Source organism: Agelaius phoeniceus, chromosome 5, assembly GCF_051311805.1.
Source record: "Agelaius phoeniceus isolate bAgePho1 chromosome 5, bAgePho1.hap1, whole genome shotgun sequence".
In the NCBI taxonomy this organism is placed as follows: Eukaryota; Metazoa; Chordata; class Aves; order Passeriformes; family Icteridae; genus Agelaius; species Agelaius phoeniceus.
Genome location: NC_135269.1, coordinates 18,072,643 through 18,098,513, shown reverse-complemented (window position 1 = coordinate 18,098,513; position 25,871 = coordinate 18,072,643). Strand labels below are relative to the sequence as shown.

The following is a 25,871-nucleotide window of genomic DNA, read 5'->3' as shown; positions in this document are numbered from 1 at the left end:
TCTCTAAATCCCTTCACACTCTCTGTTTTTTTTAATTGCAGTGTGCTCCAGGAGGGTGTCTGATGGAACTCTGCATTCAGCTGAGCATCATCATGCTTGGAAAGCAACTGATTCAAAACAATCTCTTTGAAATTGGAATCCCGTATGTATCCTGGCCTTTTCCATTATGTGTTATTCCTATGGCACAGTAAATCAAAGCCTTGATCCTTATTCAGATAAATGGGACTTTTGCCACTGCCTTCAGTGGGTTCCAATTGAATGTGATGATAAATCACATTTTTGGTTGTGGTGAAATGATCTGGTTGTATTTTATGTTGAATAATTTGCTATATCTTCACTAAATGGCTTAAAGAAAATGATTAAATATATGAAATAATTGATTTAAATTAATTTTAGAAACCAGAGAAAGGTATGATAGATCTCCTGGGAGTTTTCAGAGAAGCTTTCAGGACAGCAGCATTGAATACAAATTAGCACAAAGTGGAGGGGAGGTATTGTGGGGGAAAGCAATAGCCCATAAAAAATGTTAAAATCTATTACTTGATCTATGACTATTTTATGGGTTTGGGGATGAAATCCACACGTTTCCAAGGTGCCTTTATGTCATTCTGGGATGATGCAGGAGCAAGCAGAGACACTGACAGCTCAGTGCCTTTCTGCCATGTACTGCTTCAGTGCTCAGTTCCCTGCTCCAAATACAGCAGGAAAAATCACCAGTGCCAAGGGGATCTTCAAGCACTGAGAATCCACTGAGAAAGTCCTGCTCCTGCTTCTTGGGAGGTTTGCTTTGTGGTGGCAGTGGCCTGTGAAATGTTGGAGATGAAGAGTCTGGTTTAGACATCTCAGCTCCACTGAAATGAGGCAGAATCTTCCAACTCTGGTGTCAGCAGCTTTCAGGTCACATGCCTAAGGCCATGATGATGGTAACTAGAAATAAAGAGGAGCGATTATTAAAAGATATGAAATATATTTCAAATGAGCCCTTTTCCTCCCTTTTCTCAGCAAGAACTTTTTTTTTTCTTGCAAGGAATTTAAATAGCGAGAGAGAGAAAATTCCCAAACAAATCAGATGTAGATTATGGATGGCTTAATTATTCTTGTGTCAAAGTTTAATAGGAAGGCCTGTTTTGTGTCTGCATCTCATTGAGTTTACATTTTATTTTGAGAAAAGTGTGGTAAATCATTCCCAAAATATCTGACATGTTGAAGGCTTAAGCTTTCTCAGTGTAAACCTTCTGTAATTTGTTTCTCGTCTTCCAAAAACTTACTGCTACTGGACTTTTTAAATGGGAATTTTATGATGTTACAAATACTGTATTTATTATTTTTGAATCATGAAAGCATGGGTTGATCTAGTCCAAACAGAAAGTCATGTCCAATTATTTTTAATTTCCCTCCCTTTGGTGCAACAATGTGATAATTTCATCTAATTTTTCTCCCTCAGATCTGCTCCCCCACCCTTCATTTAGCAAACTGTCGTGGCCTCAATTTTTAAAACTGTTTAAAAACAATCATCCTTTCATCCTCTCCTTCCTAGATAAATACCTCATTTCAGTCAGAGGGCTATCTTGTCATATTGGAATAAACATATCTGCTTTTCTTTGCTTGTCTGCATTCCCAAGAAAATTGTGTGTGTGTCTGTAGGGTTCAGCCCTTCTCCTTGGACCTATTTGCACCAGAAGAATAACTGAGCACGTAATTAAATCAGAGTTAGCCTCCTGTTCCTGAATGGACCACTGTACTGGTTTGGGCTGGTTCCTCAAGGGTACCAGCAGCTGCGTTTTTCATTCCCCCTTGCCTTGCGCCTCTTTGGAGGGACTGAGAGACGGGGTGAATAACACAGATTCTTCCATTGGCTCCCTGTATTTTCACTGTGGGCAGAGTCCGGGTGCTGCCACCAACCTTCTCCATGTGGAGAGACAGAAGGGGATATAATAAATGGTGATTTGATCCTCAGAATCTGGTGCTGTCCCTTGCACATCTGTAACATGGAAGCACCTCTCTGCTGAGTTATCTGATGACTCTCATCAAAAAACATTTTCTTCCACACTGAAGAATTTCACTGAAGGATTTCAAGTTTTTTTTTTTTTAGGAAATCTTTTAATTTGATTCACCAAAAAACCCAAGGCGTTTTAGGTGATTTGCAGAAATCACAAATCCCATTTTCTTCTCTTTCTCCTCAAAAACTACTGCTAAGTAGATGATCCAAGCAGCAGTCATCCTTTATGTTCCTAGAACCCCAAACTGGAAAGAATTGGAAAGCATCTTTCCATATCTTCATTCTGCTTTATCCATGGTCAGTACCGGGTGAGGATGGAAAATTCAGATGACAGCCCTGCATTTTTTGGGTACACATCCTTGCTTTTCCTTCAATGTTTCTGTAGAAACTGCTGCCGCAGCTATGATAGATATAATTGCTGATCTCCTGAACCTTGCATGATTTCTTTTTTTAATTTCTGCATCCAGCTATAGCAAACCAGATAGGTAAATGCAACAAGATTTGAATTATAGAAAACTAAGCCCTCTTGAACTGAAATGTGTGTTCTATGGGGCTGGAATTCACAAGTTTAACAGATGTAAATATGCCAAAGTTCACTCAGATGTATCACATACCATCATTCTTTTACTGTTGCCATAGGAATTGACCCTAAAAGGCTGCAGGGCTTGAAAGCCTTAACCGAGAGTTCTTTTAAGACCCTTTTCATTTAGTTCTGTTTCTTTTCTGAACTTACTGAAAAAAAACCCATCCATGTGGTTATTTTATTACTCTCTGGTTTTGACCTTGGTGTTAAACCCTTAGGGTGAAATCCTGGCCCTATTGAAGTGAACAGCAAAACTATTGAATTTAGCGAGGCCATGGTTGTGGCCCTTTTATTCAGCATCGATTTCCATCACTTCCTTCAAAATATACTTAAATATGCTGGATGACAATACCAAGAGTTAATAAAATCCATTTAAATACAACCCTTCATAGCTACTATCTCTTATGTTGTTTTTCACCTTTACTAAATTATTCTTAATTAAAGGTTTGGGTGGGGATTTTTTTCCTTTTTTTTTCTTTTCCTGTTTTTTATTGTAGTTTTCCTCTGATTGAGAAACCAATAAACCCCAAACACAACTGAAACTTGTAGAATCCAGGATATCTGAGTGTGCCAAGGAAGCATGGCTGTACCAAAAATTTGTGTGAGAACAAGAAATTTAGATACTTTTGTTCTTCCCCTGCTTTGTTTTTGTGCTGTGAATGTGAGAAGGTGTTTCTTTATGTGAACTGACTGTAGGAATATGACTGAAGGAGGGCCTGGATCTTCAGTGTTCCTTCCCAAAAGCAGGAAAGAAAATTACAGGCAAGGACGCAAGAGTCTGGGTCACTGCTCTTCCTTTTGTCCAGATACAAGTGCTCCAGCTACTCAACGTAGGAATCTTTTCTGTTTAGCTTTCTCTCTGCACCTTTTTATATTATCCTACAGATCAAAAAGCATCAGCTGGAAGGAGAGCCTTAAAACCCCACCTGTTATAAATAATCCTTTGTTCCTGGCAGCTGGATTCTAGGGGCTTTCTGTCTTTTCATGTAAAACCTCCACATGCATCTCTGTTCTAGCAAGTATTCATAGAATAATGGAATCACAGAACGGTTTGGTCTGGAAAGGAACCTTAAAGACCTCCCAGTTCCAATCCCCCGCCATAGGCAGGGACACCTCCCACTATCCCAGGTTGCTCAGAGCCCCATCCAATCTGGCCTTGACAGTTCCAGGGATGGGACAGCCACAGCTTCTCTGGGCAAACTGTGCCAGGGGCTCTCCACCCTCACAGAAAGGAATTTCTTCCCTATATCCCATGTAAACCTGCTCTCTGTCAGTGTGAAGCCATTCCCCCTTTTCCTGCACTCCATCACTTTCAATAGTCTATTTCCATCTTTCCCACAGGTTTCCTTCAGGCATTGGAACACTCAATTAAGTCCCTTTGGAGCCTTCTTTATTCCAGGCTGAACAATCCCAATTGTACAGCCACTGAAGACACAAACACTTGTGCCAACAAAGTAATTTTCCTGCATCTGTTTTCTTTCAGCCTGCCCTCCAGATGCCCCACTTCTTCAGCCTCTATCTATTCCACTCTCACTCACTCCACAAATTTTTCGTTTTTTCCCATTCATCATTATTCTTTCCCCTAGATCCCCCAAATCCAGCTGCTCCTTCTTACTGCATCAATAGAGAAACTGTTGAATCACCTCTCTGATTTTTGAAAAGGAGCCTTCATCTGATCACCATGTGCTTACAGCCCAGCCAGGATCGCTTGGAGCTTGATTTCTCTCTTTTCATCATATTTTTTTCTCAAAATCTTGAGTGTAATTGACAGGTAGTGATTTTATGCTCACTTCAGATGCTTGTTAACGTGCATAATGCAGTGCTTATTGGTTATACTGGGAATTACAATCAGCATAATTCAACAATGTTCCCACCTCTTACCTAATACAATAATTTGGTGTCAATCCCCTCTGAGAAGCTGCAGTGTCATTTTTAACTGCTCTAGACACAGCCTGACAAAAGCCTGGTAATTTTCTTTCTTTCTCATCCTGCGTTGATTCTTCTCACATGCTGTTCAGTTTCCTTAAGGGTGCACCTTGCTTTTTGACATTCCCTGGCAAAACAACCAGAAATAATGGCTATTCTACAGCTCTATAGTTTTCCCTCTTTGCCCAGATCTGTGTGGAATCATGAAACATTGCTGCATGAGCGTCTTCAGCACAAAGCTTCTGGGACACTTATCCTGAATGGGCCAACTTACCACTTCCTCACTGTGGGGGGCTGCCCAGGAGGAAAAAAAAATCAGAAGCTAAAAGAACTCTTTTTCTGTCAATTTTCTTTAAAAACGTTGATCTGGGTAATTAAGAAATGGGCTTCAAACAAAGGCATTTAAAAAGCATACGCAGTTTTAGAATCACAATGATAAATACAGATAAAGGGTTCTGCAAAACTCATTTTCATCGCCCTATTGCTGCCCATTGCTGTATAGCTGGAGAATAACATCCTGCAAATCCCTCTTCTCTGTTCCTTTAACTTTCTGACACATTTCTGCTTGGTTTCAAACTTCACATGCTTGGATATGATACAAAGGTACTTTTTGTTTTTTGTGGAAAATTTGAAATAATTGGTTTGGCTTGCTTTCAGTCAGTTGATCTTTCAAAAAAAAAAACAACAAAAAAACATAAAAAGAAGCATGCAAACACTCTTCAAAGCTGAACTCCAAATGGTTAAAGTTGCTGTTCATCATGCCTGGCTTAGAGATAACCAGATGAAAAATTAAAAATTATTCTGAGCAACTGAGCTCTGGATTTGGTGTATTCCCAAATAAACATTAAAACCAACCACAATTGTTTTATTTACTAGATCCTCGTGGGAGATGTATGTATGTATTAATCTCCAGAACTCGATTCTGTGGTGCTGTAGCTGAAGGATTAGATCACATGTGCACAGATTTCACATCTAAACACACTCAAATTTTATCTCAGCTGCTGCTGTGCTGTGACAACAAGATCATCTTCACTCTCATCCACCCACAGAAGTGTGAGAGACATTTACAGCTTGTATCATTTCATTGGAACAGAAATTAGCATTGTCTGGAATCTATTGTTCACCATCCTCTGAGAGTCCCTCCCATTAGGAAATTAATTGAGATATGTTGGAAGAACATCCTGGGAATTCTTTGATTATTTTAAATCCTGCCCCAGCCTCCTACCCTCTGAATGATACATCACCTCTGTCACCAACAAGTTCCCTTGGCTGCCATAAAGGCAGAGGGGGAGAAAGGGAATCTAGTGTCTTGAAATGGCTGAGTTTGCATGATGTAAGAGGTAAAAGTCTTTGAAAGGGTTAATCTAATTCTATCTGTCTCGTGAAGCATTTTAAATTTACCCCCACCCTTTCATTAAAACTGTGCAATCTGAGTGTCCTGGTTACCAGTAATGCCAAAGCACTGATGATGTTACCATCAGACTTGGGAGCTACATCTTCCTTCTACCTCAAACAAAACCAGAAGTTGTCCTGTTGATTTCTGAAACTTTATGATCCAGGATCTGAGAGGGCTTAATGCAATCTAGACCTGTTTAAAGAGTGTCTTCCAATCCCAAATTCCTCCATACTGGTGATGAAATGCAATGGGTCTTGTAAACACTGGTAGGTGCAGAAATTCCTCAGTCACTGTGGGAACACAGTGATCCCATGGCTCAGTGCAAATTTAGGAATGAAGCAATAAACCCACACAGCAAAGTCTTTATTGTGTTTGCCAGCTTTTGTTCCTCAGCCTTGCCCTGCTACTGAAGCCAGGGTCCAGGAAAGTCGTTCTGCTTCTCTGGAGGTCCAAAGGAAAACCCCTTCTCCCAAATATTCCTGTATCCAGGCCACACACCTACAGTTCAAAGACTTTATCACAAGCTGTGGGGGAAGATTTTGTGGGAGAGCCCTGCTTACACTACTGGCAACACCTCATTGGAATTAGTCTGGATTTCCACTAATGGCACATATGTGAAGTGTAAAATAGTGCTGTATATTTCTGTGGAAGATAAATATCAACTGCAAAAGAAAGATATGCAATAAGTATAAATCTGGCTATTTTATGCTAATTTGACTGTATTTTGCTGCCTTGATTGTGAAGAAATACCTCACTCTACTACTGTGGTTTTCCATGGAAACTTCTCAGTGTATAAAATAGCTTGAAGTTGCTGATGCATGTGTATTTCAAATACCACAGAGGGTGGGGGAACTTTACTCTTCATTTAGAAATCATTCATTTTACTCTAATTTATTTGTCAATGTCATTAAATTTGTATCCCCATTTCAGTGGGGCGATGTTTGATACTGCTTTTTCTACTGTCAGTACATTCTTGCACCCTCTTTTTTGGAAACATCCCATAATCACAGAATGGCCTTGGTTGGAAGGGACCTTGAAGCTCATCCATTTCCAGCTCCCTGCCATGGGCAGGGACATCTTCCCCTATCCCAGCTTGCTCAGAGCCCCATCCAACCTGGCATTGAACACTTCCAGGGATGGGGCAGCTGCAGCTTTTCTGCACAACCCATGAGCATCTGGCAATTCTTTGACATTAAAATTCTATTATACCGGAAGTTCCCAATTTTTATATTGAGATGAAAGTGTGCCTGTAGTAAAAATGTGGAATGAAACCACTACATTTTGCATTTTGTTAAAAGAGAGGTACTCACTATGTTGTTCTTGAGAATACTAATTACTAATATTATCTAGGTTCCAGGATCTTCAGGAAGACCCCCTTGGAATATGCATCTAGAGAGAAAAATTATTATAAAGTACTGGATTCAACTCCACTAGCTTGTACCTGTCAATAAACAACATCTGAACTTTCCCAGGGTGGTGTAAACTCCCCCTGTGATGTGCCAAAGTAACACAGGATTAATTTTGTGTTGCTGTGCAAAGACATAGGCCAAATCTTTTAGGGAGAAAAAAAAAAAACAAACAGATTTAGTTCAATCTGAACTTTTGTTCCTCAGGAAGCTCAAGAAACTCTTTAGGAAGCTGAAGGATGAAAGAACTGAGGTAAAGGAAATTGGCACCGACCAATCCAAGGACCCTCAGCAATGGGATCTTGACTACATCTTGGAACCTTTCACTGGGCTGACTCCAGAATATATGGAAATGAGTAAGTTTTCAGAATTTTCTTTCCCTTTCTGCAATAACCATTGCTTTACATAGGACTGAATGCCAGAAGTGGTCATGAGAGAGGGAGAAAAGTACCCCAGCACTTGTAGCTTGCAGAAATTCCATGTGAGCCAGCAGGGCTATGAGACTACAATAGTGCCAACAGAGAAATAATGATGAATCCAAGAATCTGTTAATACTTCTGATGCCAGATTCCAGTGTTCCCAGCTGAGGAAAGTGCACAGAAACCATTTAGCCAGAGAATCAGCAGCTATGGTTAGGAGAGATCTCTGGAGATAGTTGGTCCAACCTCTGGCTCAAAGCAGGGTCAGCTAGAGGATGTTGCTCAGAGACTTGTCCACTTGGGTTTTGAGTATTTCCAGGGATGGAGACTCAACAACTTTTCCTGTATTTGATCACTGTTACACCAAGGATTTTTTAATGTTTAAGTTGCCCTCCCTACATTTCCATTGGTGCCCTGTGCCTCTTGTCCTTTCACTGGGTGTCCTTGAGAAGGTTTTAGCTCTGCGCTCTCCAACTGGCCACATGGGTAATATCCCCTGAGCCTTTTTTTCCTGTGGTACAGCAATTCCAGTGTTCTCAGCTTCTCCTTGTTCATCTTAAGGTTTATCTTAATCGCTCTCCAGTGGATTCACTGCAGTGTGTCCATGTTTTTCTTCTACTGGGGAGCACAGGCCTGTACCTGCCCCCATGCAGAGGCAGGGAAGGAGAAAGCAGGAATGCTGTGGGTAGAGGAGTAGAAAGGAAAGAAATAATCCAGGCAAACCCAAGGTTTAGGTGACACAAGAATTCAGGGAGAAGCACAATGGACAGGGTGTCTAAAACGAGACATCTGGTTAAATATTGAATGTAGCAACTCCTGTTTTAACACAAGTCACTATTCTCAAAATATCTAAAGAGGAACAAATTTGATAGCAAAAAAATTAAATATCATATATGGTTTATCTCTCTATACAGAAACAATATTTGTTTGTTGATATAATTTATAATTGAATTAAAAATGAACACATTAAAATTTATAGAATGGTGAATTTATGTAATTCTATAAATGCCTAAGTGTATACGAGGTATTTTGCATGATGACAGATTTGAGGATGTCTTATTAATATGTTTAGGATCCTAGCCTTGCCCTCAAGAATCCCTCACCTCCCATTATCTCCCTCTCATTGTTCCAACTCACCTTAGGATCTTGTCTATGTTGTCACTTCTGTTATCTTATCCTCTTCTGCACTTAATGATACTTTGTTGAAAAATTATCCTTTAGGACAAATTTTTTTCCATGACTTACTTCAGCACGAGATGATTTTTCTTCCTGTAAACTTTAAGCAAGCTTCTTAACAATTTTTGAAGTTGAACAATGGTAAAAAAAAAATAGACATTTTTTCCTGTAAATTTTTTTTGTATTCTTGGGCTCAGGAATAACCCAGAAATATCTGTTTTTAACAACCCAAACTTCTTGGTTAGCTAGGTCTAAGGACAAGGAGGATTAAAGTCTAAGGACTTTAGTTACCAGTAACAAATATATGCTGGTGTGATGTTTTTCAGCATTGCTTGGGTTTGCTGTCAGTGGCCTTGATTCTGCTATGTGAAAAGTGATGCTCCAATGCTGTGATCCCCGCCCCAAGCCTGCCAGAGCTTGGACAATGCTCTCAGGAATATGGTGGGATTCCTCTCAGGAATATATGGGGCTGTCCTGTGCAGGGCCAGATGTTGGACTTGGATGGCTCCCTTCCAACTTGGGATATTCTAGGATTCTATTCCATGGCTCTGACTTATACTATCAAGGTTTAAGCTACTGATATAAATCACTAGACACTAAGCCTGTCATTTAGATCAGTCCCTTGTTCCAGGTTCATAGACCACAGTGAGCTCCTCAGCCTGCAGCCACTCAGGGGTGATTCAGGGAAAATTAAGAGATTAATTATTGGTCTAAACATTTGTTTACAATAGGAGGATGAGCTTCCCAAGTGGAGAAACCTCACAGTCTGCCAAGCTGTGCCCTGGCTGTGGGATCTGCAGACAAATGTTCCGCAGATGAAAGCCAAGCTGCACCTCCCAGCCCCATTTGCTGCCCTGGGTCTATGTCCCTGCTCTCAGCTGTCAGATCCACTGCTCAGACCACCCATGCTGGCAGGAAGCACTTGGTGCAGCTCAGCACTGAACCTGTCAGCTGGGATTGTTGTCAAGGGCATCATGCTGCAAGAGGCCGCTCAGCAGATTATTTATCTATTTCTCTAACTTTGAGTTGAGGACAGTGGGAAAGGAAGCAATGCAGAAGGCCAGAGGAAGATTTTTTTTTTTTCTCCTGAATTGCTTAAAGAGGCAGGGTTACTGGAATTCAGGAAGAGGCATGATATTAAGGAAAAAAAAGAAATCTGGCTGCTGTTTCAGAGTGTCTTAGTTTTCACACTGATTTATTCAGGCAACCTCCCTCAGGGATCATTGGCAATCTGGAATAAAGCAGCTGAAGGAGGAATTGCAGATGGGGCTTGCTGCTTTTGGGGTTTCCCCATGCAGATGGTTGTGACTGTGTTCACAGGGGTTCTTGGATGAGGGAAGAGACGAGAATGTCGACTCCATGTTCAGAAGCCTTGATTTATTATTTTATGATATATATATATATATTACATTATAACTATGCTAAAAAGAAAAAGAAGGGCAGGTTTTCTCAGAAGCTAGCTAAGCTAAGAATAGAAAAGAAAAGAATGAAAACAAAAGCAGCTCTCTCGGACTCTGTCTGAGATAGCTCCGTCTTGATTGGCCATTAATTATAAACATTCAAGATGGCCCAATCAAAAATCCACCTGTTGCCTTCCACAACAGCAGATAACCATTGTTTACATCTTGTTTCTGAGGCACCAGCTTCTCAGAAGGGAGAAAAATCCCAAGAAAAGATTTTTCACAAAAGATGTCTGCGACAGATGGTGATGGGGTTTCATGCAGAAGCAGGCAGATTATGTATCCAAGCGTGAGTAGTCACTACATTCAGGTTTGTCCTGCTCCCACTTTTAAGGACGGGTGACATCCTTAGCTAAGACTTTTGCCTCCAAGTCTATCATTCACTAGGCTGTACCCTAATCACAGGCAGTCCTTGCCTTTTTTATCCATATATCCAATCTCTTTTACTGATTTCTGTCAAAACCTGGAGTCTGGCCCACTGCCCACATGGCAAATCACACATTCTCTTTGCACTTCATTATGAAACAAATTAATCCCATTAAGGCAGCACTTCTCGGAGGGACACTGCTTGGAGCAGTCTCAGGATGTGTTTTGCAACATGATGTGCCACCGGTAAAGGAGTTTTTGATGATAACTATCCCACTTAAATTTTGGGATGTCCATTTCCAATCTGCTTTCATTTTTCATTCTTATTTCTTATTCTAACAATCCTGAAGCCTTAGAGAGACTTCCACCTTCTCATTCTCCTACCCCTGCCCTCATTTAAATCATGGTAGGTTCATAGAAATAGCAAGATTTACTGGTTATTTTTTTAACCTCCTCTGTTTTCCCATTTGGAAAAGGTTACTCTGTCTTTGTTTACTGAAACTGCTTTCTCCAAAATATCAGTTACTCAAGTCCATGCCAACAAATTAGATTAGCTGTAAGAAGGAATTTGTTTTACAATGAGGATGGTGAAACACTGGCATAGGTTGCCCAGAGAGGTGGTGCATGGTCCATCCCTGGAAACATTCCAGGTCAGGTTGGATGAAGCTCTGAGCAACAGGATCTAGTTGAAAGTCCCTGCTCATTGCATGGGTTTGGACGAGATGACATTTAAATGTCCCTTCCAGCCCAAGTGATTCTATGGATAAGATTAATTTTTAGGGTAAAAGTCTTTGAATCTGATTTCACCAGCAGACTCTGCTGACCTTTTTTGTTGTGCAGGGTTGGCTGCAATAGCACATCTGCACAAATATTTGACTTGCACCAATGACATTCCTATGACTGTTTTGATATTATTAACTGACGTGTTCCTGCATTTCTTAGTGGAGACACTTAAAATGCTTGAGTGATCAGAAAATCTTGCTCAAGTAATCCTGAAACATAAATTATCGCTTTCAATATGTGTCAAATTTGTCCTTAGCATTTCCTTCTTCCAAAACTGTGCAAAGACTTTTGACCCAGGCCAATATACCATACCATGTGCATTCCCAAAGTCAGTAGAATGTACAGCAATTTCCTCTTCCACATGGCAGCAAGTTTGCAATGTGTGCAACTGGCCTGCAATGATAGAAGTTGGCAAGAAATCGATATTTAGAGTAGCAATAAATATTGCTAATGAAAGAAATTTTATTAAATTGGCTCCAAGAGCAAAATGATGCACATGAATGTCTGAAATCTATACCACTCATGTTTCCTTGAGAAGAAACTGAAATCAGCAGTGATTTTCATACTCCTGTTTCATTTGGTCTTCCCTTCTCTAGCCTAACCCCTCTAGGAGTCCAATCTTCATGTAGCAATTGATTAAAAACATTTTTCCTCAAGGAGAAGTAATAATAAAAGGTTTCATCATCCAACTTCTGTTTAAAAACAATGGCACAAGGAGAAAATGATCAGATTCAATGTCTGTAGCTACTGACTACTATAAGGATTAATCTTAGAGGTTTGGAAGAATTTCCCCTAAAGCAGGAAAAGCCATCAAAAGGCAATGTGTGAGGCAGAAAAAGAAAAATAATTGCTGAAGGGAAACCTGCATTTTTGTATAATCTCTATAATGATGGTTTTGAAAATACCATTGATGGTTCTGTGTAGGCTTGTTGCATACATTTATTACAGAAGAGTTATAAACTACCCCTTTTCCTTAGTTTTTCAGCCAGGCCTGGCTGTATATTGAAAATTTTCTTTCTAGGATTTGGAAAGCTGCTTAGCACAGAAGTGATTTTTCCACTGTTTATTTCCAGTAACATGTGATCCTATGACAGATATTTTTGATGAAGAAGAGAGGAAAAAAAACCCAATAAAATTGTAAATAAATACCTTGTCTTAGGTGAGGCTTTGAGGTAAAAGATACTTGGGTTACTCACACTACTGAGCATGCAAATCTTGTAGAAGTAGTGATCCACACCATAAAAGGTTTTGTGCTGGGGAATGATTCTGTATCCCTTACACAAGAACAGCACCCACCACCCTCCAGATCCATAATTTAAAAGCTTTGATTTGTGCTCTTAGTCATAACTTAGAGCCCAGACTTAGAGGAACAGGGTGTGTTGCTGTTGGGCTGGGGTTCTGCTCAGACCCTGCACAGCTTCTGTGAAGAGTGGACTTCTGAGAAGTGACCTGAGACAATTCTTTGGATGCTGTTTGTCCTTCAGAATTTTTGTCTTGGGCCCAGGGCTGGATGAGGTGCTGCACATGTGGCATCAGGTGTTGTGAAACGCAAGGGCTGGCTCTGAGCCTTGGCCTCTTTCCTGCTCAACTCAGTAAAGGCACCACCAGCATGTGCTTTGGGCTTTTTCCCTCATCAGAAGGATGAAGGCTCTGTCTCAGTGAATGTTGTATTGCACTAAAGAGTTTATTTAGTTGTTGTTTTGCACTGGGTGATTTGAAATTTGCACTGAGTATGTTATGTCATGTGGATTGTTATTTCCCTTCTCCCATCACATGGTCTCTCACTCATCCACCCCTCTGCCCTATACCCCTGGTGGTTACCCCTCCCCTCGCCCCTCCTCAATGGTATCCCACTGGCTACAGTCCTCTTCCCCCGCCTCCATTCCCTTGGGTATCAAAGTCCCTTGCAAGAAGGAAGCCCCCTCTTTTCTACCTGGGGGGTTGCAAGAGTCTGAGGTGTCCCTTCACCAGCTTACAAACAGGACACTTGTTCCCACATGGAGAAGAGCGTTTCTGTTCTTTTGCTTTCGTCCATGTAAGACTGTGTGGGCCAGGGTCCATAGCTAGCCAGAGTGGACTCAAACAACAGCCCGAGAGACACGGATCTTACAAGTGACAGCACATCCAGGGTCCTGCTTGGATGCCCCAGGAGAAGATGTTTCCCATGTCCCTGACTTTCCACTATACCCAGCCTTCAATTGCTGTATTTTCCAGCTTGTGCCATGAGCCTGGGCAATGTTCATCTATCATGTCTCCAGGCTGCCCTACCAGGGGGTAGGAAAATGATGAAACAAGATGTATGGCCAGAAGCCCAGTTCCTGGCACAAGTCTCCTTAGCCTTTTTCACTGTATGTGGACACATAAAGAACTTTGTATGGAGACCACGTGTCAGAAATGTGAACATAAAAAAGGGTTACTATCGAGTTTTTCTGGCAAAAAAAAGGACACCTTGGTGTCAACTGTACTTGATGGAAGAGTGTAAGTGTCCTAAAAGTATTGTAAATATTTCCACTGTGAAAGACAGACATCCACAGAACTCCAGGATGCTGAGATGAGATTCCTTCTGGGATCTGGATAGAGATTCTTCTCTTTGTAATTTATTCAGGTTTGTTTCTAGAAACACTGATCACACTCTACAAATATCTGTGAAATGCTTAGGCTGTTCAAAGACTCCTCCATTTAATAATTGTTTGCTAGTTTGTTGCACACCCCATCTAAATTCTGGGTTTGGCTTTGGAATTGCTTTTCCTGCCTGCTTTTTGCATAATTTGCACTTGCATGAGAAGGAGTTGAGAAGGTTGAAGAGGTTTCAAGATGGCTACACAAACACTTCTGGCACAGAGTTTTTTATGAAGACACATTTACACAATTATCCAAAAGTCCTTTGCATACCTTGAACATTTTTTCATGAACTTGAAAAAAAATTAAACTGCATTTTCCCAGACAATGAATGAAGGGGCCACAAACAACATCAAAGCAAATGCGTGTGTGGTTTATTCTTAAAACATTGCAAATACTTCTTTTTTTTTTTTTTTTCTTATTTTATTTTTTTACAGAATCCTCCCAGCTGTATTCCTGCTAAATTCACTTAGAACCAAATAAGGCATATTTTGGGGCTATGCATTTTTCTAAGCATTTCACAGTTTTTGGGGACATTACTTTAACATCTGGTTTTATTTCCTTCTTAATTTCTTTTCCTGACTCTGAACATAAAATAGTCAGGAAAGTACGATTTCAATGGTAGGATGTTTCTATGCTTTGAAAAAGCTCCATCTTAGTGTATACACTTAAATTCAGAACAAAACAATAAGAATGAAACTCTAATGGCCATATAATTGATATACAGAGATTTTACTTTCGTGTGCAAATATATTGTTCCTGAGATTAGAGAGGGGAAATATCTGAGGACTTGTACACAAAAAAAAGGTGTACGTGAGAGAAGGTCCTGGGGGAAACTGTTTCAAGAGTTAGTTGTAGGTTGTGACAACAATGCTGAAGGAAAATATTTTAGAGTATAATATTGTCCTATGTGCACAGAATATTGTGTTATTTTCTCAGAAAAATGCAATTCCTCCCTCAGTGGAGAGAGAACTTATACAAGGATTTGCCAAAAAAGAAGCCACAGTAAATAGAGCATTGAAACACACCAATACTTTTTCTATGGTAATATTTTTTTTAGCTGTGAGATGTAGATCACAGCCAGATTTCTTATTTTAATATATATATATATTAATATATATTTATATAAAATTCACCTTTGTTTTGCTTTAAAGAGGAGTATTTCTGAACTTGGAGGATATCAGTTGCAGAAGGAGGCATGAAAGTGCTGCACAACACCACTGGCTTCTGCATCCACAGAGACATTTCTGTTCTTGCTTTTCACAGGCTGCCACCAACTTTATCAAAAGAAGCTGGGAAGAAATAGTAGCGCCTTGTAGATTTTCTCCTTTTGCTTGATTGTGTATCATTTTCCTTACAGGCGAAAGGACAGGAAAGAAACAGCATGGACTAATCAGTTAATTACATATAAATGCAGAGAGATAGACTCTGAACTTTTTGTCCTTTATTAAATTTGTTGTTTCCTTTGGTTTGTGCTTGTGCTAGCAGCTTGAAGCTTTATTGGAAACATTCAAAAAGCACAGTGACAAACTTTTGTGTCTTCATAGCCCTACTCTGGGATATTTATTCCTGGGACCAAACTGGGAAGTGGAATTTTATGGGGTTGGTAATGCACAAAGGTCATGAACAATTTGCTGCTCCCTTCAGAAGCTATCAAAAAACATTGGCTTTCTTTTTCCCCCAGTTATCCAGTTTGGCTTTGTCACACTCTTTGTTGCCTCCTTCCCTCTGGCCCCTGTCTTTGCTCTTCTGAACAACATCATCGAGGTTCGTCTTGATGCAAAAAAATTTGTTACTGAGCTGAGGAGGCCAGACACAGTGAGAGAAAAAGATATAGGTGAGTAATGAAAGAGCATTGCAGTGAAGATAAGACCAAAAATACAATTAAACAAATAAGAAAATTTATAATGAACCCATTAATAAGTTTTTTCTTTCACTTACAGGTATTTGGTATAACATCTTGAGTGGTATTGGAAAGCTTTCAGTGATTATTAATGTAAGTGTTTGGTTCAAGCAGTTTCTAACCATGGTCTTGGGAGCTTCTACTGTTCCTTCAATGTATTTTAAAATTCTTTATAATTTATTGTTTATAATTGTTCATATTTTATTGTCGCTTCGACATAATTTAAAAGTGGCATCTAATTTTCTCAATTGCTCCAATACAAAAGAATACAGATATATTATGTTTATTATGCCATATGTATTCCCTAAATAAAATTTTCCTCTATATGCTTTAAGATAAAACATCTCATGCCCTAGGACTTTAATCCTAATAGTTTCTAGTGGGTTTTTAGCCTAGGGATCATAATCTTATAGAATCGTTTATGTTGGAAAATACCTTTAAGGGCATGGAATAATACCAGAGATATTAAAGGTATCAAAGCTCTTTAGAAAGGGAGGTGGTTTCACTACTGAAGGGAGAACTTGTGGAGAGGTTTTATGCAATTTCTTTAATAAAATAGCTCCCAGCACAACAGCACAGCACTCTAATGCATCCGGAGGGTAGTGTTGTTTCACTTGTATGGAGTTCACATTGTTCACTAATTGCTCTCCAGTTTCCAGGAATTAAGGTAGGAAATCTGTGGAACCCTGCTCATCCCCATAATCTCACTACCAGGCATGGACTTCAGCTGTCCAGCACTGAGCTGTGCTGGAGGAGAAAAACTCTCTTGTTTTTCTCTGAATACACTTTGCACATTTATGATCCTTGATTATTTCCTGTGTTGATCAAACTCTGGAAGTGTTTATTTCCTGGGGATTCCAGTAAAGTATGATTAGATACCTTTTCTTGAAAGAAATGTAAATGTGTGCATACCTGTTTGAAAAAGAAATACTGAATGCCCAATTCTGTTTCTCCATCTGGATAATATTGACACAGGAAATTATTATGTAGCAAAATACAGTTTTAAATCATCATAGGATTGTAAAATGGTTGGGGTTGGATGGGACATCAAAGATCAACTCATTCCAAGGCCCATGCCATGTGCAGGGACACCTTCCACTATCTCAGGTTACTCCCATCCCCATCCAGCCTGGCCTTGGACACTTCCAGGAATGAGGCAGCCACAGCTGCTCTGGGCAACCTGTTCCAGGGACTCAGCATCCTCACAGGGAAGAATTTCTTCCCGATATCCAATCTAAACCTGCTCTCTGTCAATGTGAAGCCATTACCCCTTGTTGTGTCACTCCAGGCCCCTGTCAAAAGTCCCTCTCCAGGTCTCTTGAAGTCTCTTCAGGCATTGGAAGGGGCTCCTAAGTCTCCTTCTAAATCCTATTTTTTCCAGGCTGAACAATCCCAATTCTTTTGGCCTGTCTCCATAGCACAGGGCCTTCAGCCCTCTGGCCATATTAATGGTCTCCTCTGGACCTGCTCCAACAGGAGAGAGTCCAGAGCAGAAATCAAAGGGATTCTTAATGATATGATGTAGAGATTTCTGTGACTGATTGCCCTCACAATTACACCAGATTTATAGGATACCAGTCTCACGAGATTTAATACCGGCATGAGATCCCCCTGTGTGAGATGTGTGAATCCTCATGCTGAGGGGAAAATGGACATTTACACTCAACAGGTTTGGTGTAACTACACCAAAATATAGCCCAAATTATACCAATTGGCTATTAGGTCTTGTTGTAGGTTTTTTTCAAACTAGTGATAAACCTCCTAATGGCTCCAGAGATGAAAAGAATTGGAGCAATGTACAGTCCATTAATTGCTTTTGCCTCTTCCTTAGCTGAGCCTTCCCTTGGAGAGAGCAGATTACTGTGCCTTTCCTTGGAGAGAGCAGATTACTGTGCAAATATTCAGTACCAGTTCTCACAATATAACTCTCCCTTCATTCTGTACCAATTCTGACCATATAATTCCCTTCACCATCACTCTAAATTTACCTGAACATGAAAATTTTCCCCTGAATTGCTTAACGTGGAGACACAGATTCACGATGCTGTTGTTTGCTTGTTTTTTTTTGTTGTTTTTTTTGTTTGTTTTTCCATCTCTCAGGCTTTTGTCATTGCTGTCACCTCCGATTTCATCCCACGCCTTATGTATCAATATGCATACAGCCAGAATGGAACCATGCATGGCTTCATCAATCACACCCTCTCATACTTCAATGTCAGCCAGCTCAAGGCTGGGACACAGCCAGAAAACTCCCTGTTTGCACAGGAGGTTTCATTCTGCAGGTAAAGTACTTGTAAGGGCAGTTTGCATAGTTGAGGGAATTTCCTTGGCTCTTAAGTCATTTTTCAAAGTGGGAATTGATAAAATTCACTTATATGGCCACATATTCAGCAATATTCATGTGCCTTTGAAAATGTGGTTCTGGAAGTGCTGCTTTTAGAGAATTTTCACTGTGTCACAAGGTCTTTAAAAGGGTTTTTTTCAGGGCATTAAAAGGCAAAATATACAATTTAGACAGACTTGATCCACAGAAAAAAAAGCAAACTAACACTTTCTTTACTGACAGATACAGCTTTATACATTAAAAATAATGATTTTTTTTTTAAATGGACACCCAGTAATTTGAACCAGATTTTAGTTTCTTTTCTGATTTTATTTATTTTATGACAGGCTTTCTCTGTCTTTATTAAATTCAGCCCTTAATTGCTGAGATATGAGTTTTCAATATATTATGCTTATCTTTAGAACCTGCACCAGTCACCATGTACCTGTCTTCTAATTCAGATACATCTTTTCTGATTGGGGAAAAAAGGCTCAACTTCATTTAAAATATGTCCCAAATACTAGATACTGATAGAATAGTTCCAGTTTGTATGAGAAATCACTAATGTGGTTCCAGCTTTCAAAGTAACTTGGTATTTTTGTAATAATATACAGAAATTCAAAGAGCTGGTTTAAGGCATTACAGCTCAACAGCCTGTCTCCCCTTCCTTCTTAACTCCCTTGAAATCACCCTGTGCTTGGTCTCTGCAATGGCACAAAATAATTATAAAAGTTCCTCTTCCATTTATTTAAGGATAGCCTTAATGTAGAGTGGTTTTCCATCCCTTGCTTTGATGTGCAATATATTTCACACTGATTTTAAGTGGGGTATATATCTTGCCCAACTATAACCCACAAAATGACACATCACAATTTCTTCACTGGAAGCAGGGTAAACAGGGAGAGAAATCTGTCCCTGTCACTCTGGCAGTGCTGTTGGGATTGCCTTTGTGGGGAACCTACCTTCTCACGTTGACTACAGCAGAGGACAGATGAATGCACTCCTAACTTTTAAGCAACTTATAAGCTAGTGAGCTCTGCAATTCCCCATTTCTGCAGCTGGAACTTGTTTGTTAGCAAAGTGTTCCCTGTTAGAGTATGCAGCATCTCCAGACTTTCAGATCTGTAAGTCTGTGAAATGCTTTTCCACTCTAGCACTTTTTAATTTTTCATCACATGAAATTCGCATGTGTTTTCTTTCAACAAGCATCTTGATCCACTTCACTGTGATTTTGCTACTTTCAGTATGCTGCTTTTTACCTTGTTCCAGCCACTGGCCTCTGTTTATAGATGCTTAAGTGCTGGCGTGTTTGGAAATACGTGCATTAACAGCAGGGTTAAAAGTGCTCCACATGGTATGGTCATACACAGCCAAATACTCAACAGAGCCCAAATACAGGGAGAAGGGAATCATCTACACTGTGTTCAAAAGTGGTCCCTGCCTGATGACACCATCTGAGAAGAGGAAAAAAATTAATGTGTTAGTATGAGTAAGACAGAACTATGGGAACATTTCTCTTATCAGGACACACTCCGAAAAATATGTCAGCATACACAAACACTGTTTCTCATTATCATCTGCCTCATTTGAATCTTACCAAAATCTCAGCTTTGGACATAACTATCACTGTGATAAAGTATGGGGTCTCTAACTTGCGTCCCAAGAGACAGGCAACCAAACACTGCCCCTCAAGCTGGAAATAAAATCTGTATTTCTGTTTCTGGCAAATGCATTGGGAACAAGCTGACCTCTCTTATTCTTAGATTTCTGTGACCTCTGGAGATAAATGTGGTTGTAATGAGGCTGCACTTTTCTCCTTATGGGCATTGCCAGAGATTAGGTATCTTAAAAATAACCATAACAAGCCAGAAACAACTCTGCCACTGAACATACAGAATACATTCTTCAAATATTTAGAGCAGCATTTTTTTTAGTGCTGTGAAGTCTTTGGCACTGCTTCCAAAAAAAGGTTGCTGTAAAGCTGTTCTCATGCACAGTATTAGTTGTAATTTTACTTTTTTTCTTTCAGGGAAAAATTTGTATAGCTGAAGGCAAAATAGTAGCAAATGGGTTATTTTTATTGGTTTTTCCCTTTTAATCCTTGTAGCCTTGTATGATGATGGAGTACATACAAACCTACTGGTCACACTGAAAAAAGGAAGCAGCAGTCATTCAAGAGACTTTTCCTTTAACATGGGTCTGCTCCAACATTCAACGACTTTTTAAAGTGTTTTTTAATTTATTTTCTTAATGTCATGGGATTAATCTCATCTCTTCCTAATGATCAGTGGTGGATGCTACCTTTTTTCCCTGACTAATATTTTTTTACTCCTGCACTGAAGATTCTGTGATTATGGATGTTTTCTCCAATTTCTTCTAAAGGCCAGATGAAGAAGGAAATTAAACAGATTAGCTTATTTGGACTGATTTGAAATTCCACCTATATACATAGTTAGATTTTTTTTTTTGCCAGTCTTTTTTTCCCCCCACACAATAAACTTCTGAAATACATTACATTGTCTTAGCTCTAGCTTCAATTCCTCAATTCCTTCCACCCAGCTTCCCCGCTCCTACAATTCTCTACTTTCAGTGCACATTTTTCTATTCTTCCTAATAACTTTTCTGTGCTCTATTCTTCAACCATATTGACCACTTCATATTCTTGTCCTTTTTCTGTGGAATTACAGTTGCTTGCTATTTTGGAAACACAATTGTCTTTGCAGCACTGGTTGGTTGCTATTCCTACCATATCTGCTGAATCAAATATTTTAAAAATGAAGCATTGAAGAGGTGAGGGAATCAGAGAATCATAGAATATCCTGAGTTGGAAGGGACCCACAAGGATCATCAAATCCTGATCCTGTACAGAAGACCCCAAAAATCACACCTGTGGATATTGTCCAAATGCTTCTTGAGCTAAAAAGATGGTCTTTGTAAAAAATAAACTACCTGTAGAATCTAGGGGTTAGAAAAGGCCCTTTGGAGTCCCATGTGCCAGAGAATAATTAAAAATGGAGGTGGGGAGGAGGCCCAGCTACCTCATCTATAGCTCTGGCAACATTTTCCTTCATGATAAATCATTTGCTAGTGTTCTGTTGAGTGTAGGTTCAGGCATCATAAGCAGTGTGATTCCCAGCTGAGCCAGGTGAAATCTCCAAGGGGTCTGATGTCCTGCAATACTTACATAGTTTGTGAAGCTCAGAATGCATTAAATGGAAAACCCATCACAGTTGGTGACCCTTCCAGGTGAACCTGGGCTCCATTTCAAGATTGGGATTGATTTATAGTGGTCAGCAAAGTCCACAAGAAACTCAGTGGCTTTCCTTGGCTTTGATGTTCAAGCAGATTAAGTTCAAGGGAACTGACTTTGGCCCTTGACGCAGCACTCGTACAGATTTGAGCAACATGTGGGAGTCCACAATGTCCAGAACAGTACCAGAGGGGGGATCTGGCAGTGCAGGAACAGCACAGGAATCCTAAGACAGGACGTGTGCATGCACTGCTGAGCAAAACCATCCAGGGGCTAACACAGCCCAGGGAGTTCTTCCCAAAATTAACACAGCCCCCAATTTAAAGTGGTATTCTCCTCCCCATGGGCTGTACCTCATGTCCTTTGTCTCCAGAAGCTGCAGCACAGAATGACATCCAGCATTCCAGACTCAGTTTCTTGGGGGTGGGGAACAGCAGGATGTAGGGAATGCATGGACTGCAAATGTGTAATTTAACATGCAAAACCATGTGGGTAGAACCTGAAGGTAATTTTGGCAAGCGCACCTGCAAACTGAAGCTGACAGATTTTATATATGAACCCTCTCCATTATTCCCCAATGGAAGCTTTTGCACAGTCTAATGAATCTTACTGTCAGGATGGGTTTTGTGGTATTCAAAACAGATTTTCCCTTTCTTAATTTCATCCCATTACTCCTAGTCAAACACTGGAAATGGCACTAAATTATCCCTTTCAGTCCTAAGGGCACAATTTGCGCATGGTTATCATGTCCAAGTGTGGCTGTTACTAACCAAAGTGGAGCAATACATGTGCTGCTCTTTAATCTTCTCGATGAGTCAATCTCCTCAGCCCTTGTACTGTTCTCCTGAACTACCTTTAATTCATCGCTGTCTTTTTCTTTGGTTTCCTTTTTTATTTTCTTTTTTTTTTCTTCCCCCCCCTCTCTGGAATCTGCACAGCTGAATGGCTGAATGCAGTAATCCAGGTGTGGATTTACCTGGGCTGTTCAGAGGAAGGCTAATTCCCCGCCCCAGCACCATTGTGACTTTTGTTGATACACCCACAAGTCATGCACTGTCCTGCTGCCATATTTCAAACTTGTGCTAACTTGCTGGCCTCTGCAAGCTCCCGGCTATTTCCACTTTCAAACACTATGCCTTCAAAGATCCTTCAAGTGTTTTATTTTTAATTATTTTCCATTTCCCCATATTATTCTCATTGTGTTTCCTGTCTCCATTGCTTTCTGTATTTCCTGCTATTTGCAAAACTTTCCAATTTAGGAGCATCTGTGATTTTTATTAGCCTGTTGTTTACTTCCAAATGATTGATGATAATACTAAAAGCAACAGTCTTTACACCAAACCACTAAGGCTCTGTTTTATCCTGTCCAAGGCTAGACAGTTAATTTAGGAAGTGCCTTCCCCATGGCTCCCCCTTTCGTTAATGCAAAGACAGGAATCACCAAAGCATGAGTCACATTTTAGGTGGGCTGAATTATTCCCTGAATTAATCAAGTTTTAGGTGAAATGAATGCAGGTTTATCTCCTTCAGTCTGAAAATGCCTTGGACTATCTCTCTGTTTTCATTTCAGCATTTTATTCCATGTACATTGATGTCAATTTACATTATAAAATAAAGGGGACTTCTGTCAATCCTCTAAAATATGGACATTTCAAAAGTTAAAAGAATGTTCTGACTTTGGTTACAACTGTGAAAACCAGACTGAGTGTGTTAAATTTAGTGGAGGTAGTCCAGCTCTAATTCTGAAGTTGTATTTCATAATAAGGGTTGAAGTAGGAACATCTGGAGGATTTGATTCTTTGAGTTTTGTGATCGGAAAATGCATTAATCACAGCAATTGGTGCTGGAGGAAATTGCTGTAACTGTGATAACTGAGCTGTTTCCATCTCCAGGTTCAAAGACTACAGAGAACCACCTTGGTCCCCACACCAGTACGAGTTTTCTAAGCAGTACTGGGCGGTCTTGTCTGCTCGCTTGGCTTTTGTGATTCTATTTCAGGTAAGTTGCTTCACTTTCAGACACAGAAATATCATCATAGATGAATCCAAACGCATGTTCCAAACCAGCCCATGTCCAAGAGACGTGGAAAGCGAGACCCACAGCTTCCTTAGCCCTTGGTGTTAGCAGTGATCCCCAAAATACCCCAGGCTTTTGAATGTTTAAGTGGACTTTGTCAACTTTCATACTCTCAGAGGCACCACTTGTAGAAAGCACATAAATGCTGTGTAAGCTTGTTAACGGCTGTTCTTTACCCAAAACAAGAAATAAAGAGAAGTAATAAATCATCGAAAGGTTTTTCTACTCTCTTGAATGGAGCAGAGTAAATTGTCCCCAGTGTGAGGATTTCATTAGCAAGGGATTTGCCGTCATGGCTTGCCTTTCCAATGGCTTCCTTCTGCCCTCCTCCATGATCTGGGATCCTTCCACAACCAAATTGGGCCCATCCCTCTTTTTCAAATCTGTCTTTCTTTTTTCCCCACCTGCCAAGTGTTCCCAAGTTTCTATGAATCTTTCCTGGTTTGTATTGCCCTCTTCTGCTTCTTTGCCGTGCCTTCAGTAATTTTCCACCACTGGCTGCAAAGCACTTGAAAGCAACTGGTTCTGCTGGGCTTCAAACCCTCTGCCTGTTCTGCCAGAGAACATTCCCTGCTTAATTAGCTCCATTGTCTTGGATGGGGATGGAGAGTTCGTGCTAGCAGCCCCGTCAGCCAGCTGCTCCCACACGTTTCCAGGCATTACACAAGTCTCTTCTCAAAGCACTATGACAATACAAACCCTCAAAACATTTCTTTCCTATAGATTTCACAAGCAAGCAAAACTTTTTGCCCAGTCTGCTTCCTGCTTGATGTTATAAGCAGCACCTGTAATCACCTTGACACCTGAGGTTTGGGATTTTGGCTTGCACAGTGTGGCAGTATAAAAAAAAAATCCTGCTTATCAGCAGACAGAAGGATTCGAGGACAGAATGGCCATGAAAGTTGTCTGCTGTGTGCTCAGGCCATACTGGAAACACACGGGTGTCTTTGCCTTGCGTTTCAGGATTTTTGATGGTATTGGAGGATGTCCTTATATTAATGAATTCCGAACTCAGTACCAAGGAATTGCATGTTGAGAACTGAGCACCTTTGGATGTCTGTAAAGAATAAAGTTGGTTTAGTTACTAAGGCCATAGATTAATTGATGATTCTATGTCCTTTCCTATTTCAAACCTAACTGAAGCACGTGTTTAATTCAGCCTCTACACTGACGGGTAGCTGTGCACAAACCTGAGCTGCTCCTTGAAATAAAACCTTAATCAACTGCTTAATACCACACACCACCAGCAAAATGTGTTTGACATCTGTCTCATAGCTATAACAAAGGTTTGGTTTTGCTCCAGTGTGAGTATTTTTGATTTTTCATGCTTGCTTCACATCTACTGCTGTGCTTGCAGAACCTGGTGATGTTCCTCAGTGTTCTGGTTGACTGGATGATCCCTGACATCCCCAAGGACATCAGTGAACAGATCAAAAAGGAGAAGACCGTGCTTGTTGACTTCTTCCTGAAGGAAGAGCACAAAAAGCTGAAGCTGCTGGAAAGCTTTATTGCACACGACAAGCGGAAGCACAGGACCGGGACCAAAAGCAGAAGGACCAGGGCTGCCAGCTTCTCCCAGTGTCACTGCAGCCCCAAGGGCAGCTTCACTTCCTTCAGCTCACAGCACACCGTGGTGTGACTCCTGAGGGAGGGGAACAGCCTGTGCTTGCCTCTGCTTACTACATGGTGTGATACTGAGCCTAGAACAAGGGAAGGAGAGAAGGGACAGGGAGCAAAAGGAAGCTCTTTTGCTTCCTTAGAATCTCCAGATGTGAGTGGCTCTGTTACAATTTAAATGCCCTCTGGGCTGCAGCATTTCCAGTTTTCATCACTGTGAGATAAGGGCTATACTGGGGCTGTAGCTGACAATGCATGCGAGTTGGGAAGGCATGCGGGAATTCTCCTGGCGGGAATTCTCCTGGCAGGAATTCTCCTGGCAACCGTCCCTCCTCCTGCAGATGCCCGATGGGGCACTCCTGCTCTAGTCTCTATCCTTGGGCAGGTTGGACTGACTGTGGGGAAGGACTGACCATGGAGAAGGACTGTCTTTGGAGAAGAACTGACCATGGAGAAAGGGCACACACCTCATGGTCTCTTGGGCTGCAGATGCCAGCAGAGGGTTTGCAAACATGTGGAGTCTGAAGGAGTCTGTGCTTCCCTAACCTACACTGCCAGAGGGTGCCACC

The 25,871-nt window shown here is 40.6% G+C and overlaps 1 protein-coding gene across 1 annotated transcript in view; it reads left to right on the top strand.

Annotated features, from left to right (window-relative positions):
• ANO2 (anoctamin 2) overlaps positions 1–25,603 on the top strand; it is a 120,399-nt gene extending 94,796 nt beyond the window's left edge. The window contains exons 17-23 of the mRNA XM_077177994.1: positions 42–142; positions 7,518–7,666; positions 15,818–15,970; positions 16,077–16,129; positions 18,137–18,318; positions 23,502–23,607; positions 25,043–25,603. Coding sequence (XP_077034109.1) covers positions 42–142; positions 7,518–7,666; positions 15,818–15,970; positions 16,077–16,129; positions 18,137–18,318; positions 23,502–23,607; positions 25,043–25,324 — 1,026 coding nt within the window. The 3' untranslated portion in view covers positions 25,325–25,603. The remainder of the gene's footprint in view (positions 1–41; positions 143–7,517; positions 7,667–15,817; positions 15,971–16,076; positions 16,130–18,136; positions 18,319–23,501; positions 23,608–25,042) is intronic.
• The last annotated feature ends 268 nt before the right edge of the window (positions 25,604–25,871 follow it).